The sequence below is a fragment of the Bombus bifarius genome, unplaced genomic scaffold (genome assembly GCF_011952205.1).
Source record: "Bombus bifarius isolate JDL3187 unplaced genomic scaffold, Bbif_JDL3187 scf7180000009243, whole genome shotgun sequence".
Lineage (NCBI taxonomy): Eukaryota > Metazoa > Arthropoda > Insecta > Hymenoptera > Apidae > Bombus > Bombus bifarius.
Window position 1 is genome coordinate 3379073 of NW_022884989.1, and position 19171 is coordinate 3398243.

The 19171-nt window shown below is 42.3% G+C and overlaps 1 protein-coding gene across 6 annotated transcripts in view; it reads right to left on the minus strand.

Moving 5' to 3' along the window:
• LOC117214697 (protein groucho) overlaps window positions 1–19171 on the minus strand; it is a 112191-nt gene that overhangs the window by 65672 nt on the left and 27348 nt on the right. For 4 of the 6 annotated variants that reach the window (XM_033460931.1, XM_033460935.1, XM_033460933.1 and 1 more), the window contains exons 4-5: window positions 16306–16381; window positions 5273–5317 (exon numbers count right to left, since the gene is read on the minus strand). In XM_033460931.1, the coding sequence (XP_033316822.1) occupies window positions 5273–5317; window positions 16306–16381 (121 nt within the window). The remainder of the gene's footprint in view (window positions 1–5272; window positions 5318–16305; window positions 16382–19171) is intronic. The other 2 variants (XM_033460932.1, XM_033460934.1) reach the window with 1 other exon arrangement.

Genomic DNA, 19171 nt, shown 5'->3' on the forward strand with positions numbered 1-19171 from the left:
CCGATGGAAATCACGATAGCGTGAAGCACGGCGTCGCTTGTTGTCGAAGCACCCTTGAAAATCAAAACAATCGACAGAATCGAGAAAGAGAGAACGATTAATCAGAGCTAAGAATGCCCGTTTCGATGGCATTGTCGTCGTGTTTCCAGCCAGTGGAGTGGCCGTTCTTCGAGGCGCGACTCCGGTAACTTTTAACTTTATCGAATGCCGCTCTCTCTTGCCTACGAGCGCGTGGTTCGCGTCGTGCTAATAAAAGTTTTTACCTCTGCTACAGACGTAACCTCGGCCCCATGGCCTCGCGTAAAGGATTTTTCATCCGGCTGTTTTATCGTTCGACCGCTAAGGAACTCGATAAAGTAACGTTTAGTTACCGATGCTAAAACGTATTTTAATAAAATGCTTTCCGTATTTCCGTTGGGAATGAAGTACTTTGATTTTGAAGCTGGTGACAATTAAGGGGAAGCACGATGAACGAGACACAAAGAAAAGAAGCTTGCGATTGTAATGTCTTTCACAATGGATTTTTGGATTTTCAGGACAGAAATTAAATTAATTTGCGTCCAACTTCAACAGTTTGTACGGCATTAATATTTCGTTTGCGAGGACAAGCATAAGTAATAAAAACAATATTACTTAACTGTAGAAGCGAAGCAATATTACATTTGCTAATAACGTTAACTGTTAAAAAGTAATACAACGTTTCTCGTTACCTTCGTCACGAACGTCGAATATTTTATTTTATAGCGGTAAAACGAAAGAATTTTTACCAAAGATAATATCAGATAATAACATCCACTTAAACATTACGATTAACTATATTGTTCGATAAAATAATTATACGCAAATGTAGAAAGCGATGAGGTGAATAGAATCGATCTTCGCTGAACTAGCGTTAATATATTTTCAACAGAGTATCTTTTTAATTAAAATGGTAAGGATTCTAGAGCGAATATTTTTCATGCGCTATTTCTATTTTCAAGACAGCGGACTTTTGATCGTCTCCGCCGTCCGATTTAGTCGACACTCGAACGAATGATTTTAGAAACTAACTAGTAATAAATAAATTTAACTATCGTAAGATCTATTAAGAAACTACGTGATACAACGATGCTGGTCCTGTCAAATTCTCGACTTGCCGCGTTTCTTTCCCATTTTTATGATTACATTGTAAGAATCACGAGTATTTATTTAATTAAAGAAAAAAAATAATGATATATATGGTATGAAATTAATAAAAAGAAAAACTGGTATTTAGATTCGAAATATCATTTATCTATGGTCCCTTAACACGACAGACAGACACGGTCTTGCGAGCAGCGATGCTGGCACATTTTCAACGAGTCGTAAATCAACAAAATAACCGCGTCGCCCACACCTCCTGTACAACATTAAATTACATGAAATCACATCAAAGTAAAAGTCTCGGGTAACACGTAGCGAGATCTATTATATCAAATTCCACCATTAAATCACGACCTACCTTCATACGATGGAATTAATAATTTACCGGCACAATGATTCCAAGCTGTACAAAATAATAGGAAATATATCGAAAGATAATTCTACCGCACATCCTGTATAATACTCTTCTATTATCCTATTGTCCTCTATACGCATCACGCAACTTTCTTCGTATAATTCTCAAATAAATCTCGTACGATCCATGACACACGATAAACACGTTTAACGCGTAACGATGCGACAGTATCGCGCAAGAAATCACTCGCTCCCCGTCTCTGCCTAATTTCCAATAATTCCATCCCTCGTGGCCTGTCTTCGATAAAAACAAAAAGTCAGCCGCTGATCGATTTCCTAACTCGCTAACTACGCCATCCTGTCTGCAGCATATTCGCAACCGTATACCATGGTCGATTCCTCTAAGTATCCGTGCACGTGATCGCATGGGTGGCTGGCGTCGGTGAGCGCGTGTATAGGCCGCGTTGTACAATTATTCGAAGAGCGTGGAAGGGATCGGCGAAAGGAGAGAAAGAGCCGGGCATAAGAACTGGGACATTGCCAACAAATTCGAGTTAGTCGAGTAGCGAGTGGTAAAGTGGTGGTTGCGGGCTCGAACGGGCCGAGTGGGAGGCAAATGTCGACTTGGGGCGGTAAGAGGGACGTGGAATGGGGGATGGACACGAAAGAGGGTGGAGAACAGAAGGGAAAGAGTGGAAGCAGCGTCACAGGACTAATGGGAGCGAGAGTGACAGAACGAGAAGGATGAAATCAGAGAGACTCGCCAACGGTGCCGTGATAAAAAGGGTAAAAACGAAAGGGGGAAGGTTGTCAGAGAGAACGAGGGATAGAAAGAGAGAAAGAGAGGGAGAGAGAGGCAGAGATGAAGAGGGAGAGGTCTAACCTCGTAGAGGAAGATTGTTTTCATTCGGTGCTCAAATTGAAAAGGAACGAGGACCGAAGACCGCGATTCGAAAGCCGGCTAAGTGCCGGAGACAACCAAACGGAGGGTGATTTATTCTCTCTCTCTCTCTCTCTTCCCTCTCTCACGTTCTTTCCACCAACTCCTCTACCTAACTTCCTTTTACGCTAAAACGATGAAACAGAGAGAGGGAGCGCTGAGAACGGGAAGCTTGAGATTCGTACAAGTGGCAACGTAATCAATTTTTTTTTCTTTTTTTTTTTTTACGCATTCTAATTCGCGGACGGAGGGTGCGAGTGACCGAGGAATCGAACCCGCTATGGTTTTCGGATTCTTATATCGCGATCTATCTGACGTTTCAACCGATAGCTTTCATAGCGTGGTTTCAAAGTTTTGGCATAAAAATGAAACGAGAGGTTACACGCGTTGACTGATAAATAGCAAGACGAACGTTATCGCGTCGTGACAATTTTTGCTTTTATCGCAATTAAAATATCCGACACGAACTGTTGCGATTATCGGTATCTGTTAGATAAAGTAATATGACTAGTATTCTTTGCATTTCTACTTTTGACTAACAACTTTTTGTTTCCTCTCTTTTCTCTTTTTTCATTACTTGTAAATTTGATAATATTTCTAAAAGCTTTTATAGATCTCACGATACATCAACTAGAAGTTAGCGGCAACTGTTTTGTATTTTTCTCGAACTTAAAAAATCCTTTGGATAATAAAAAAGAAATACGATTGGATCGAAAATAAAAGAAAAGACGCGACAGGGTTAAGGGGATTGGCAAGAATCGCGTATAAAGTAATTACCCGAATAATCGTAGATAACTGGATGGAGAATCGAGCGCGAATATTTACACTAACAGTTCGATTGACAAAATCTAAATCAATTTTCGTCTCGTTCTATTTTCACCGGCATAGTGTAAATACTATAACTGTAAAAACGAACCCTTACGATACAACGATGAACTGATCGGACACGTTCGATAAATTCCACGGGTTTATCTGTTTGCTTAAACGTTCGCGATTAATAAAAAAAAAAAATAAAAACAGAAAGAGGAAAGGAAGGAGAGAAAGGGAAAAGGTGAATTCGGTGGAAAAATCGGCGATCTTCTATAATCACGCTAGCGCAACCGTTATCACGGCTAATTAACCGATCGCCAAGAACCAATAACTTTTCATTTCTCCTTTAATTAACGTTAGAAGGCTGGAGAGCCGGTCCAACCGTGTTACATCGGCGTTCGCAGCAATTTGTCGTCGCGCGCCGATACGCCCGAAGGGGATTGATTTCGTGGCGACCGGCGATTTTCCGTTTCCTACTCTTACTTTTATTGCCCTCCTATGAGTTCATTAGCAATTATACGAGCGTATCGAGTAACCACTTATTCTCATTTGCCCCGACACAAAATAGTATATCGTTTCCAGGCGTTCGAACGAAGCTTGAAACAAACGGAGGCCTTCGTTGAAGCACGTTATTTTTTTCGATCGCGCGATTTTTATCGCGTTAACGTCGTTCAGCCGCGCAATAACGCGCACAGCGGCTCGTGAAAGAATTCCAACACTTGTACAAACCTTCTATGAATATATTAGCCGTTCGGAGTCCACGTTGTTCAGCTTGGTGCACAGAAAAACCGATCAGGCATAAGAATCGTTTGCTTAAATTTATCATGAAATTTATGCGTTTCTGTCGTCTCGTTATGATAAATAAGCTTATGGTGGTAATTTCTTTCGGAAGAGGTATATCGAGATAATGGAATAATCGCCTCGGCGCAACGTATGTGTCGATAATCTATACCAGCCAATCTATCAGAAGCTTATTTATGCTTGCTGGTAAATTGCCTAACATGGAAAGTTGCGAATCGCAACTTGTTCCGAGTTCCAATTACATCGATAAAATTGTATTTCCACGGAGGATACGCGTGAACTTTTCCAATGTAACGTGGACCAATATGACGTAACGATATCCTGCGCCCGTACATCCAGCCATCGCAAGGTTAAACACAATCGTTGATCGCCTAACGAGTCGATTAACCGGTACACGTTTTAACGGTTACGTATCAATTCGAAGCGCAAATCGTACACGGCAATAACAACGCGGCTATAAAGCATCCTGAGCTAACTAGTTTGCCACTTGAGCCACCGGACGCAATTTCGCGCCGATTTAATGGTGGACCGGCCTATTCGACGACGCGACGGCCCTATCCCTACCCTGTCCCCAGGCTTGCACCCCATTAAGCAACGCCCCTGGGTACAAGGGTGAGAAATGATCGGCCGCTAATGCTAATGAATATCAGCTCGTCGTGTCAGGGAGGGTTGTTTGGGAGTTTAGGACTCTCTTCCCCATCCTCCGTTTCACAATGTAGAGGGAGAGAGGAAGAGATAGAGAGGAAAAGAGAGAGAGAGAGAGAGAGATCTAGGTAGCTCGCGTGCAACGAGGGGTCGTGGTCGCTTTTAAGAAAATTGCTGACAGAAGGGGGATGTGGCCCAGTGTTTCCCCTAATTAGCCAAAATTACACGATTTCCCGGACCAGATGCGTCGTCACCCCCTTTTCGTTTTTGTGATCCGTGACTACGGGGCGGCCGCTAGACACCATCAGGATCGGCCGGCATATTCCGAACTTAATTAACGAGAAATCTTTTGATCCTTAAACTCCTACCCTCGCTGGCGCGGTAGCGCGATAGAAATCAGGCCGACGTTCTTTAAGCGGCTGCCGCTCCGGCTTAACGTCTCTCGTTCGGGAAACTTCGTGGAAAAGGGGATGGTCTGGTAACTTCACCGTATACGTTTTCGGCTACCTTACACCAGAGATAAAGAGCTCTTCCTCTCAGCTGCGTGAATATGAATGATAAAGCGCCGAAAGAAATTGTTTCGACGGAATTCTCGCTTACCTGCTTGTGCATCTCCACGTTTAGGCCGTAAGACATTTCGTAGTACTGTAACAGAAAGAAGCAGAGATATTTTATTATCGCTTTTTATACACGTTCGTGCGTCGTGATCAAGCTACGTGGTAATATTCGTGAGATTGTTGGTTGATCGTTTTGGGCCGAGAAATCGCGACATTCTGATTCGATAGCCTCACTTTTTCACGATATGTTATTTTCATAGCGTGTGAACATATAAAAGTAGAGGTTGATACAATCGAGACAGATCGTCGAATTTTAATACAACGGTTGCTGTATTGCTCTTTCTGAGAAAGGAAGGTTTACAACTGAAATTGCAAAAAAACATATTTTACATGCATGGATATGTAGAATTACGGTTTACTGTTTCTCAAGCGCCTGTTATCGTTGTCTGTTTCACTTAAAATAAGTAACAACGACGATCTGAAACAGCCATTATTTCAAAATTCTAATTCAAACAGAAAATATCATTTCATCGTTAGAAGAAGTTTAATCCTACTACGATTTTCGAACGTTAATACGTCTGAATCTCGATCCAGTTTTAACCAAAGACGAAAAGTCTACAATCGCTATTTTAAGAAATTCAACAGCAAGTAAAAATAATCTGTTCGAAATCTAAAAACTTTTCTAAAGATAGAAAAATACGAATCGATCGAAAATGAGCCGAAGCAAGAGTTAACTACGACGATCTTTTGCACCGATCATGTTGTACGATAGATTAACAATGAATCCTGTCAACGTACGATGGCCCTGGTTAGGAGAATGAGCGAAACGTTGGCGAGATCGGAGTTCCAACCGGCTCCCTGTCCTTTCTTTCATTAGCGATACTTAACTTCTGTTTCTTCACAATATCGTTTCAGACGCTCTAGAGTTTTCACGAGAAGCAGGGAACCCGGTTGGTACAAAACTTTTAATAAATACAACAGGCTTCTCGTAAATCTCGACGAAACGAGAACCACCGTACCACTGTTTCCTTTCCTGTTCCCTTTCACTCCTTTCTTCGCTGTTACGGAGCTAGCGTACAAAAGAAAGGATCATTACAACGTTCTCTCGCGAACGAGTCGGATCAACCGACCACTTTTGTCCCTTGAAGGCGCGAGACTCGCATGCTGCCTCGGTCGAGCATTGCCCAAGGTTCAAACTGACCTAACGTCGAGACGAAAAAGAAAAACCACTTTAGCGGTAGAATTTGGAATGTTAATCCCTCGTTGGTAGGCTGGTATGGAAACTGACGAGGAGATTTTTGTTCCAAAATATTTTTTCTTTTTCGGTCATAATCCTTTCTACGTAGAAACTGAGTTCTTGGGAACGTACAAGGATTATCCGAAGAGTATTCTATCATTTTGAATATTCAGAGAACGAATCGAGCGACGAAAGCTAACAACCATTCGAAAGAAATTTTACAGATATTTATGCGAACACTTGTTGTTCCGTGGTGCTATACGATCGACAGCGAAACGTCATCGAGCGAGTTTTACCGATTTTCGATTATATGATCGTTGTATTGACAATGACCTGAATATACACGGTGAACCGTAACGCGATCGTTGCATCGATAAGAGTAGTGAGATTTTCAAGTATCGACAAGATATTACGTCATTTGAATTTTTAAGTAGGAATTAATTAAGCGCAAAGCGTAGACCGAAGTTATATTGCGATCAACTTTACCTGGGTCAACGGTTCTACCTTTTTCCAAAGTTAAAATTTCATACAATTCCACTTCTTTCCAACGTTCGTTTAGAATCAGCCACCCTTACTTTTTTACGATTAAAAAATTATTATTGGATATCCGCTGTATTGAATCTTTATCGTTTATCGTTTATTAATAATCTCTAGATTCTAAATTATGCCTCGTAATCCTAATTATTAATTATACCTCGTAAATCCTAAAACTATTTTTCAACTCGCCCCAATATAAAATCTTGTCCGTCTTAACGACATAGGTTACATTATCATCGTTGCAAAATTTCGCGTATTATCTTATCCGCGGTTCTTCGAATTGTGTCCGTTTGAAATAACGCAACGTTAACGATCGTATATCGCCCACGTAATACACGAACGAAAGCAATAAAATTAATCCACCATTTGCCAAATACTTTCCACATCGGATTTTACAGCCGATGCTTCTATAACAACTTAATCCGCGTCAAGCGGCAGTTGCGTATTTAATCAGATAAATCGGGCATATTCCACCGTGCTTTGTAATGGAGGGAGAATTAACTTCAGCCGGCTAGTTATGTAACAAGTATTTCACCCCACCGGTTGAGGGCTAAAATTGATTATCGACGACGCCAACGACCGAATAAATTATCCTGTGTTTCTCTGCCGCGACACGATCGATCGAGCTAAGGTTTCATCGTCGGTGTCTACGAAAAACTTGCTTTTATTTGTCGCGTGAAACCAACGCCGTCGAGATCGTTCGTTGAACGTTAAGCGAGCCCCGTTAATTTCCAAGTATAAACAGCAGCAGAAGCGAGAAGAGATTTTTCACGAGACGAGTAAACTCGCGACAAGATTCTCTCGCAACTCGAACGTCTTCAATTGGGTTAACTACATACAATTCGTGGGTACGGCCGCCTGATCGTAAATTGGTTAGTAGCTGAAGTCACTCGAGTACCAGCCACCCGCTCTGGGACGCATTACAGCACTGACACGATGATTCCGTGACGCGTTATATGTAGCACGCTCGTAAAAATGTTTGAGTAGGAGGCGCATGGAACGAGGATCGACAGAAACGGAGCGAACTACACAGATATGCAAATTCTTCGATTTATACCTGTTACGTAATTAATTTACGGCCACGTGTTTTGCGAAATACTTGTTTCCCGATGCTACTTGCAAGCTTTCAAAGATGCCGTTTCAAGAAGCTGAGCGCTTTATACAGAAACGAGTATCTGCTCAAAAATACTTAAAAAAAATTCCTAAATACCTAACGGGTTTCTCTCTCTTCGCTTTCCTTACATTTTACACTTCTTTACATTCTTTCTTCTGATTTCTTGCTTATTTCTGCCCTGCGTTTCTTCCCTCCTTTCTTCTTCCGCGCATTCCTTTCTTCCTATCTTCTATCCCCCTTTCTTCCTCGCGTTTCTTCGGTTGCTTCTATCGAAGTTCGGTAAAATATTCTCAATACAAATTATTCAAACGTATTCCTTTGTGGGAAAACATTCACGCGAACGAAGCGAGCTTTGAAGCAAAATTTCTAAACGAAAGAACGAATAATCTCGCCTGCGCGATCGTCTCGCATAAAAATCTAGATCGTATCGAAGTGTAGAATATAACGAACGGTATCGAACGAACGATGTCTTTTATAAACATTACGGGAAGGAGGCACAAGTCAAAAGCGATAATCCCTAGGTAGGTTGGAACAGAGGTAAGCTGGTAAGCACGAAGAGAAAGCAAGGGTCACGTCCAAAGGCTGGACGGGGGTTCGATCCGGTCGGTGTTCCGCTAAAGTGCATCGTATCATACGATTGGTGAGCGCGCTTGCGCGATCGTAAATCGGTTAGTGACTGTCGCTTAGCGCTGCGTGTCCGCCTTTAGCCCCTCGTTCCAGGACGAATGGCTTCAGGGGGTAAGGGGGTTGGCTTTGGCCGTCGAGAGAAAGCATACACGTAGGTCGAGAGATAATACTCCAGGGAGATCGATAACATCGACCACGGAAATACACCGACTTAATAATGCAGCCGATAATCACGATGAAAGAGCACGATGACGATGGCAGAAGTAACGGTAAGAGAAATCGGTCGGTCTCTAAGTACGACTTCTAACGCGTGTTTTCACAGAGACCTTGCCTTCCTCTGCAACCCGCTTTATCGTAATATCAGTTCTGTCGGTGAGCTGGATGCCGCCCTCTCGTCGTCCATTATCTAAGTAGATCGACAATATGCGAACGGTTACGATTATTATACAAGCGATAGCTAAGTGGAACGCGACACGTGATCCGTTTCGATATTGGATCTATGTTGCGAGCGTAACAATCGCATTACGTATTGGTCGTTGTTGAACGTAGGGGCGGAATCATTAAGTAAAAAGTTAAATATATCGCGTAATAAACGACAGGAGCGACAGAAACGACAAAAATGCGTTTGATCGTCGATTAGAAGTTACTTGAAATATTTATGATTTGTGAGAATGTGTCGGGTCCCTGGTTTCTTATGACCCAACGATTATTAGAAGAACGTAAGACTATAGCGGGGAAACTCGCCTAAAACGCAAATTTCAAGATGCTAGATATAATATACGTAGAATATCACACTACCATGCAAACACGTGGTTATGGATAAAAAAAAAGATGTGAAACTTTCATTGATCCTTATTTTCCATTCTTTCTAACCGAGTATTACATTGGTCGCTAGCTGTCTTTTAATGCAGCAACGATTCCTAGCCGAGCTGTTTGGTAATTGATACTTTCCTTCTTCTTGATTATCAGCCTGTATTATAGCAGTTTAAGGTTAACGTTATTCATTCTCCGCATTTTATCATTAGCGAGTATGGAAATTAATTTGTGATAAAGCTGACACAATCGCGACATCAGCGACAGGACGCAAATATCGTAACACAAACACGTGCGCGAAGAAATTGCAAAATAGACTAAATGACTTCTTGGCGATTAATTATTAACGAGACTGATCATCCGCCGGAAGGCAGATGAATTTTAAATGAACGCAATCAATTAACCTGCCGGCGTATTATGTGACGGTAGAAACGGAAGAACACCGTGGAAAAAAACGGCGCCAGATTAAATATAACTTATTCCACGTTCGTTCGCGATAGAACGTTCAAATAGGAATTAACAAATCGTTTCTCGACCGAGTTAATCGGTCCGGATCGATATCGTACCGATTAAAAATGTCCATTTTATAAAGCAACTTACACTTATCGCGAAACATATTACCGCTATGTTTGTTCAACTGTTACATCAAAAGGATATTATTATACGTATCAGAACGAAAGCAACGTTCGATAAATATGCAAATATATTTTATTTATTCCACGTGATCAAAATTTCAAAACCACTCTACATTTACATCGCGTCGAATTACGCGAGATACATTTTGAAATTTCGCATTATGAGACGAGAAACAGACGTAAGACATTCCGCGATACAGTTAGTTGAGTGTACGGGCGAGCATACTCTGCTTATACGTCCCTTGTATAATTCAATGAAGATTTGTTATAAAACATACGTTCATCCGAAATTTAACTCGCTTATCACGACGCACAGAACTCGTACGCAAACCGTCAGCCAACCATTTCGAAACACCCTGTATATAACACGGAATAGATCGGTCGATCGTATGGAATATAAAAGACAGAAAATCGTATCCTTCGAAGCGATTATCGATGAGAGAGAGAGTGAGAGTGAGAGAGTGAGAGAAAGAGAGAGAGAGAGAGAGAGAGGAAAGCCATCCTAAATTGCGCGTTATCGACATCCTGGACGGGAATTAATTCGATTCGTGACGTAATAAAATGCTTCTTGGCCGCATCGCGGAACGTATATTGGGTTCGTTGGAAAGTCCGAAACACGAAGAAAAGAGTTCGCCGGGCCAAGTCGATAATCGGATGAAGAGAAACTGTCGGTGGTCGACAGAGGTATGGGGAGGAGGGGTCGTATCGATCTCATCTGGCAACCTTTCCTTTTCTATTTTCACGTGGTTCGGAACCCAATAATAGGGGTTGTACCGATAATTTCACCCCCTCCGGTTATTCGATATGGATCTTTTAGTAGCGAGCCTTTGCTAGGGTGATTGAACCGCCTACTCTCTTTTCCAGCATCCCCTACACTCTCGTCTATATCTTTCTGTCTACCATATATATTCTCCGTCTCTTCCCATTTCCTCTCTTTTTCAACTCCACGTAACCACTCAGCGCGCACTTTCCTTCCACCTCGTCGCTCCCCGTTTTACCTTTGTTTCTCCTTTTCATCCTTTCCCGAATGTTTTCCGCGAGTGCTCGCGCCTCGCGCTTCCGTACAATTAATGGATAATTAATCAGCCAAACTCGACCGCGACGATGCGAGAATCGCGGCGATAATCCGAGATACGGGTCGTTACCTTTGTCAGATGACAAAAAAGGGAGGGTTGAATATGACGAGGCGGGTGTGGAACAGAAGGACAGGAGATGAGAAGAGACGAGCGAAGGAAAAAATTTATTTGCTCTTGCGGTTAATTCTTGTCCTCTTCGCAGGGCGACGGGATCGTAAAGCGACGGAAAGGGATGCGCGTCGACGTAAGTGAGATCGATAGCTACGTAAAGGGAGAAGTCACAAAGTTCGCAGGAAAGAACGGTTACGACGTTGGCAGCGTTAAGAAAATTGAATAGCGAAAGACACGGTTGCCACAAAGAAAGGAAGAAAAAAGGAAGAAAAAAAGAAAAAAGGAGAGAAGAAAGTAGAAGGAAAAAAGAAGGGAAAAGGGTGGGAAGGGTTTTGGTGGAAAAAACAAAAAAAGGAAGAGAGAGAGAAAGAGAGAGAGAGAGAGAGAGAGACCCGGGTGAGAAGCATCGTGGTGGGGAAAAGGAAGGGTCGGTAAATTCGTGAAAACAGTTAACCCCACGGACGTCGGTGCACCGTTATGAAACTTCGTAAACGTCGGTGAAAAGGGGAGGGTGGAAAAACAAAAACACTAAATTGCACGGTAGAAACTTCAAAGGCGGAAATAAAATCTGTAAAAAGAAGCAGACGGTGAACGCAAACGGGAAAAACAAGAAGTAATCAAGAAACGTGCCCGGAGGATGTGGGTTATGTTTAATTTGTTACGCTGCGGAAAAACGAAATAGAGATAAAGAGAGGGCGCGCAGGAGAAACGGCGTGGGGGAAAAAAAAAGGAAGTAGCAGAGGAGCGAGAAAAAGAGAGGGAAAACGCGGGTAATCGGGAAGTCTGCGTTTTTAAAGGGTGAAAAACGTGCCGCGCACCGACGGCAACCTGCTTTCATAAGAATATTTTTCACGTCTTTACCGGCCGTCCCTCGTCCCTCGAACTGTCGGTCCCGCGCGCGTTTCATCGGTGCGAATCGTTCCGCTTTCATAATAAAAATCGAATTAATTTCTTATCGATTTAACAACTTTTTCTAAAGTGTCAAATAAAATGAAGAGGAACGAGGAAATAAATCCGAGCGCGCACGACCCCGCTTTCTCTGCCAGATACTTTTCAGGGAATTAATTTAACGGTACTCCATCGTTTCGCGATAAAAATGGAACAACGCGCGCGGCGGAAAGGTTATTGCACGATAAAACTAAATGGATTCTTCGCGATACCTTCGAATGGACACACAGGATCGTTTCTGATGATGCAAAAAAAAAAAAAAAAAAAAAAGAAAAAGAAAGAAAAGGAACTACCGGAAACCTTTCCCGAGGGAGATAATCGAGTGGTTCTTCCGTTTTCGCAGTTAATGAAACGTACAACAAAATTATTCTCTTTCGACGATACACATACACTGGCAGATAGTATCGATCATAGGCATATAACCATATATTAGACATAGTCATCGATTAAAGTGTTTGATATACTGCACGAACTATGACGATTCGTGCATCGATTCAGAGCTGATGCGATTTAACAATAAAAAAATTCCGCAAACGTAACGAGTCGCGTCTATTGGAGAAGAATGCATCGGATAAGGACATGTCGCGAGGCGATGATCCGTGCGCTAAAGTTCTGAAAAGGACGGGAGCACGGAATGTATGGGGTGGCGTAGCGAAAAGAAGAGAAACAGGAAGAGAAATTCCGAGAAGAAGATGAACGACAGGGAGCGAAAGAGAAAGAGGAAAACAGATAGCGTGAGAAAGAGAAAAAGAGAAAGAGGGAGGGAGAAAAAGTTGAAGCGGCCGCGGCGCTCGGATTTACGCGGCACGTTACCCTAATGAAAATCGCGGAGGATGAATTGTAGGAGGGATGGAAAGGTGGCTGGTTGGAATACACAGGGGTGGAATTAGAATATCAGAGACACGTTCGCAGTCTGTACATACGTTACACCAATACTCCTTCTCGTCAGGCTGTACGTATATAATACTTGTCGGTAGTTGACAAACCCTCGACATCAATTTCTCTCTCCGTCTCTAATTCCCCCCGTCTCTTTCCCTTCCCCTTTTCCCTTTGCCACCCTACGCCCCATCCCCTTCCTCTGTTGCCTTCCGACTCTGTCCTTCTCTCTGTCGCGTCCTCTCCCTTTCTACTCTTCCCGCCAACCCTCCCCTATCTTTCTCTCTTTCACCCTGTCACTCGGCTCTTCGTCTCTCTCTCTCGCTTCCTCTCTTCGTTTACTTTGGAGATATCGATTACCGGCTCAACTCTCAACCCCCATCAACCCCTCTGTCACCTCCAACCCCCCACCCCTTATCCACTCCCACTGACACCCCCTCCCCCTCAACCCAAGCCCCAACCACTCGGCCCAGCTTGCTGCTTGGTTGCTTGCACGGTGTCACATCGGTGTAGCAGTTTACAGAGATGGTACAGTTCGCGACAATTACGATCAAACGTACAGTTAACATCGGCGTACGATCTCGCGACCCGGGGATGAGGGATTGCGATGGAAGTCGTGTCGCCTAACTGCTCCGTGCTTTCGGATCGATCATTGCATGCCGCACACGCTCATCCGGCGTCATTTTTTCCACTCTCTTTTCTTTCTCTCCTCTCTTTCCTGTCTCTCTTTTTTCGCCTCATCTTGTCTATGTTTCTCTCGGAGACAAAATGAACGTGTTATTGCGATATATCGAAATAATACAGGTGAGAAGAGGAGAAACGAAGGGGCTCGGCAAACGATCGCGTTGCGAGATAACGCTCGCAGACGGTGTTTCGCAGACGCGTTTAAAATAATAGAGGGCTTCCCCATTGGTGAATTTTTTCTTTTTCTCTTTTTTTTTTTTTTTTTTTTTTTTTTTGGAAAAAAGAGAAGGGCAGAGGTGAAAATAAATCCAGGACCGAGGATCGTAGCAGGGCTGTTGACCCTACTCCGCTGGGGAACGTATACGTTTTCGTATACCAAAAGGGAGGGAGCAGTTTACAGAACAGCATAACAGCCAGCGTAAAAGCACGTTCTCAAATATCGGTGAATTTATACACGCGAATAAAGCAGACGACCCGATTTCTTTTTCTTTCGCCCGCCTAGTCACCTGCCCCTTACACGAAAACCTCCTCTTCCCTCTGCGCGTCCCGCGAACTACCAAAACACGCGAAAATTACTTTCCAAAGGAACTGCCAGCTTAGCGTGCAACGTAAATAAAGATGTAGGCAAATATTTTGCCTGGTACAATCGTAATTACGAGGTAAAAGCGCGGATCACAAGAGCAAATTGCTGACTAAACGGTAAAATAAAATAAATAAAGATGTTCAACGTGTTTGAAAATTTCAAACGATCGAATCTTTCGGCTCGTCTATTCTTTCTTTTCTTTCTTTTTCTCTAAGTTGTTCCGATACAGTACTGGGTTATAATAATTAATACACGAATGTTTACACAAATTCATATCTTCGTACGTTTCCATATTTTTGAAGAAACAAACCCGCAATGGAAATTTATTTCAGCTATTGAAGATTATATCGAGTATTCCTAATATTATAATAAACTATTTCTTTGATGGACAAAATATCGCTTTCTATCCAACATGTGGCCCATGAAAACGTGACCTATGAGAAATTAGAAATTCCCCTGAGCGACTTTCGAAGCGATGGAAAGGGCTCGATACGAGGGAGAAATCACGCAAGAGTACTTTTTTCAAAAAAAAAAAAAAAAAAAAAAAAAAGATGTAAACACGGAAAACGAGAATCATCGATGTAACAGTGAGAAATTTATTTCAAAAATTGTACTACGAATTTCTAAGCTTCCCTTTGTTAGATCTTTCCATCGAAGTTTAACTTTGCTCGCGATTCCCTCATTTTTCAAGGACTTTGTTACTCGCACCACTTCTCCTTTGATCCTGTCGCATCGATTGGTCAGAGGTACGAAAGAACAACGAATTCCTGAACTGTTCGATAATAAATATTTAATAAAGAAGCGAGAAATGAAATGGACTCCCGTGGCAAATACTTTGGTCCACGTTAATGCCGCACTTTAATATAGGTAAGTCCAAGTTAAGCTCCTTACCGATGACGATACGATTAGTACGGTTGGTTGAGCTAATTGCCTTCGTGCTGATGGGAACTGAATCGAAGAGCCGGCAATATGAAGCGAGAACAATATCGATCGTTTTTCTCCATTGCCCCGTGTCGGGGAGGGTTGCGACAAAGATTACCGAGTTCAATAATGGCCCTGTAACCTCGTTGCTTATAAAACCCGATTCCGTGGCTACGATTACCCTCTCTATCGATAATTTCAACAATAGAAGCACGTGCACCGGCACAAGACTTTCGACGATTCCAGTCTGTGTATTATAGCTAAGATAACAACAAAAGATATACACTATCGGAGGATGTATCGCACTACCGTGATGTGTAATTGTAATATTTCGTTTTTATTCGATGCTTGTTTCGATTTCTACGTATAGAAACACAATAACGTTGAAATAATTCTGCATTCGCAAAAGTTAACACGTCTTCGATTTACGTTCTGACAATTTTATTAACCTGGATAATTTCAACGACTTTGACAGTCGTAGGAATCTTAATAATCGAAGAGACTGCTGCGGTAGGGAGGAAGCTCGGCTTTCAGTCACTTGAACAGACGAAGAAAAACCAACTGAAAGTTGATCAGAATCAAATCACTTTGCCAAACCTGCTGTGGATTCACAGTCGACTAACATTCGTAGTAACTTTTGCGCTTTCGAATATAAAGTCTATATCTTTCTTTCCCTTCCGATCGACAGAGCCTTCGATCTTTCTAAATTTTATATCCTAGAATTTTGATAATTTTCGCAACTTCCGTCACACGAAACGTTGTACTCCGAAGAAACGCGTAACCACGCGCGATAACAGTGCGACGATTCATCGAATCCGCTCGAGTTCGTCCGAGTGTCATCTAAGCGATGTTTTCAACTGCCGCGAATAAGCTGTACTCGATACGAAGATAAAAAGACATGAAGACGAACTTACAAAGTGCCTTACCATAACGTAATGCCTCTGCATCTCGGTCTTCTCGCTGGCCAGTTTCTCGCATTCGATCTTCAGTCTGAAAAGTGAAAAGCGATTGAGGACAGAGCTAGTCAAACATGCGTTAAAGCAGAAATCGCGCGCACTCGCTCAGAACCATTTTGTATGCGTGTGTTTGTACGTGTATGTACATGTGTGCCTAAATACATATATATCGTATAATGTGCGTGTGTGGGCGCTTGCGTGTGTACGTGTAAATACGTGCAAGCGCATAGGGCAAGACCGCTTCCTTTCCCTTTGGGATTTGCAGCATCTTGAATTCGAGGAGGAAGAGAACGCGGTGCGTCTCTAGAAAGTAAGATCGAGTTCTCCGGCGAAAAAGCTGAAGGAATAAGAAGAAATGAGATTATGGCGGTGTTGGCGGTTGCGGCGGGCGACCCGACCACTGAAAATCTAAAAAAAAGAAGCCCAGCTATGAATAAAGGAAGAGGAACCTGCCGGGGACATTTTGGCAAATATCCGATCGTTCTACGCGTTATTTGCCGAGGAAAATCGATCGGAACGTATGGTATAAAGTTGCTCTTGGAATCGTTTTAACTTCACTCGCGCGCAATTTTAACGCGATGTATCTCGTATTTTTATTAAAGAAATACATTTTACGCGGTAGCCATTATGAGTTAAATTTTGAAATAAGGTCCACGTTGATTAGCTCGAAATTGAGATACTATTTATAACTAGAGTTATTCGAATATCAAAAGTGGATCTTAATCATTCGCTGCGATCGAATTTTCATGGCCTGTGTACGTAGGTACTTTACGAGCTTCTCGGAAAGAATTGATCACCTTCGCTTTTTATACAATTCTCGCCACAAGATGACGTAAGTAATCGCGTATTTCCAGGTAAGTGAAAAAATAACGTTCCTAATGGTCATTTTTCTCTACGTTCTAATTATTGGAGCTAATCAACGTGGCTCCAAAAATCCATACGTTTACAAATACTGTTCGTATAATAAAATTCGCCTGCCGATTGTACGAATCGTTATGTAAATTGGTATAAAAATGATTATTAAGAAAATTCATTTATGCCAGGCACAGTAGCTACGAAAGATATTTGCGCGTATCTATCTCTATTTCCAACGAAATATTCCGTTTATCCGATTCTACGTTTCATTTTTATAGTATTTTTGTAACCATATGAAGATACCTGCAAAAGTAACATGGAATTCAACACGATTCGAAAACTAGTATAAACTATAACAGAAACAACGGATCCCAAATACTTTCTGTAGCCAGCACAGTACGATTTCACATGAACTTTCGTCGCTTTGTAATGCACGCTTGTATGTTGCAAGAAAGTTAATATAAAAATTCATAAAACTGCCAAAGATGATGCAATAAACCGCGCGGCGATAAAAATTGCGAGTGAAATAAAAGAAGTACGATTCACGGCGAAAATGGTCGAGACTGTAGAACGTAGATTGCGAAAGACCGTGCAACAATAAGACTCCGTCTAGGAATAGAACGTACGCTTTGTAAAACCGTGGCTTTTCTCAAGAAAAGGAAGCACGTCGCTGAATTTTCGCGAGCGGCGAATTCCACGAGGTCGTAAAAAAAAATTACCAAGAGGCAAGCAGAAAGTTCATGAATTACCGGGAAAATTTCGTCGAGGCCAGAACGTCCCGGGGCAGACATACATACGCGCACTGGCTGGCGACTAGCGGCGAGTACGCGTAGCACGTATTAGCTGGGCGTTAACAACGAAACGCAAATTTAACCGTCCATCCGACGGTTTCAACGGTATCGCAAGTGCGGCATGCGAGATAATTAATGATACGTAAACGCAGACATTTGTACACACGGTCCCATTACACGGGCGTCCGCCCGAAAGTGAGCACTGTTCCAATAACGTTAACGGTTATAGCATCGCCTGCATCTGGATACTACTTGCCGGAACGTCGATTAATTACCGTGTCCGAGCCTCGATTATCAATTACCATAAATCGTCGACATGCACGCGATGTCGCGCGAGTTCTTTCTCACCGATCAAAACCGTATACGATTTTGTCACTTTCGTGATTCGAAGTACGGAAGACAGGCGTTTAAGCGGCTCTCGTAGAAGCTGACCTCCGACGAGACAAACGAATCACCGGTTAATCCGAAGATACGCATACAGTATGCGAACCGGTGACTGATGATAAAACCGGGCAATGCGTGGTTTCTCGTGAAGGAAGAAAGAAAAAGCGTGAAATGTAGGGTAATGTTCGGACGAGCGAGCTTTCGTTTCTGAGAAAAACCGAGTTTGGAAGTTAGCCCGGTACGCGATCGAAACTCCGTTGCAAAGACCGAGAACCAGCGATGTTGCGAATATCGCTTTTTACAATTTACCGTAGCATTTACTATCGTTTATGTCATCTGCTTGCGATAAATCCGTGGGGATAACGAATCGAAAGAAAATAAATCACTTGTTTCTTCAGAATTGAATATTAAACTGTGTTCTCGCGTAATTGAATCGAGAAACGAATAAAAAGTGGTGCCGATCGGTTTAGCTTCCAAGAGGCTGATATATAAATAACGAACGTTCTACGTGTACTACGTACGCTCGCGAAAGTATTCCAACGGTTATAGAAATTTCCTGCGAATATATAGTACGCGCGTTATACGAAACATTTTGAGATAACACTAACAATGTAATGAAACGCGATTGTCGTGATTATGCTGGTAAGGTATTCGAAACAAATTTGCAAATGTAACATAGAAACTACAAGATATTTAGCGCAAGTATATTTTTCAGAGATGATAAAAGAATTTAAACGGCCGATTATCCATTCACATTGGTAAACCGCGATAGATACTCGGTGGAATCATCTTTA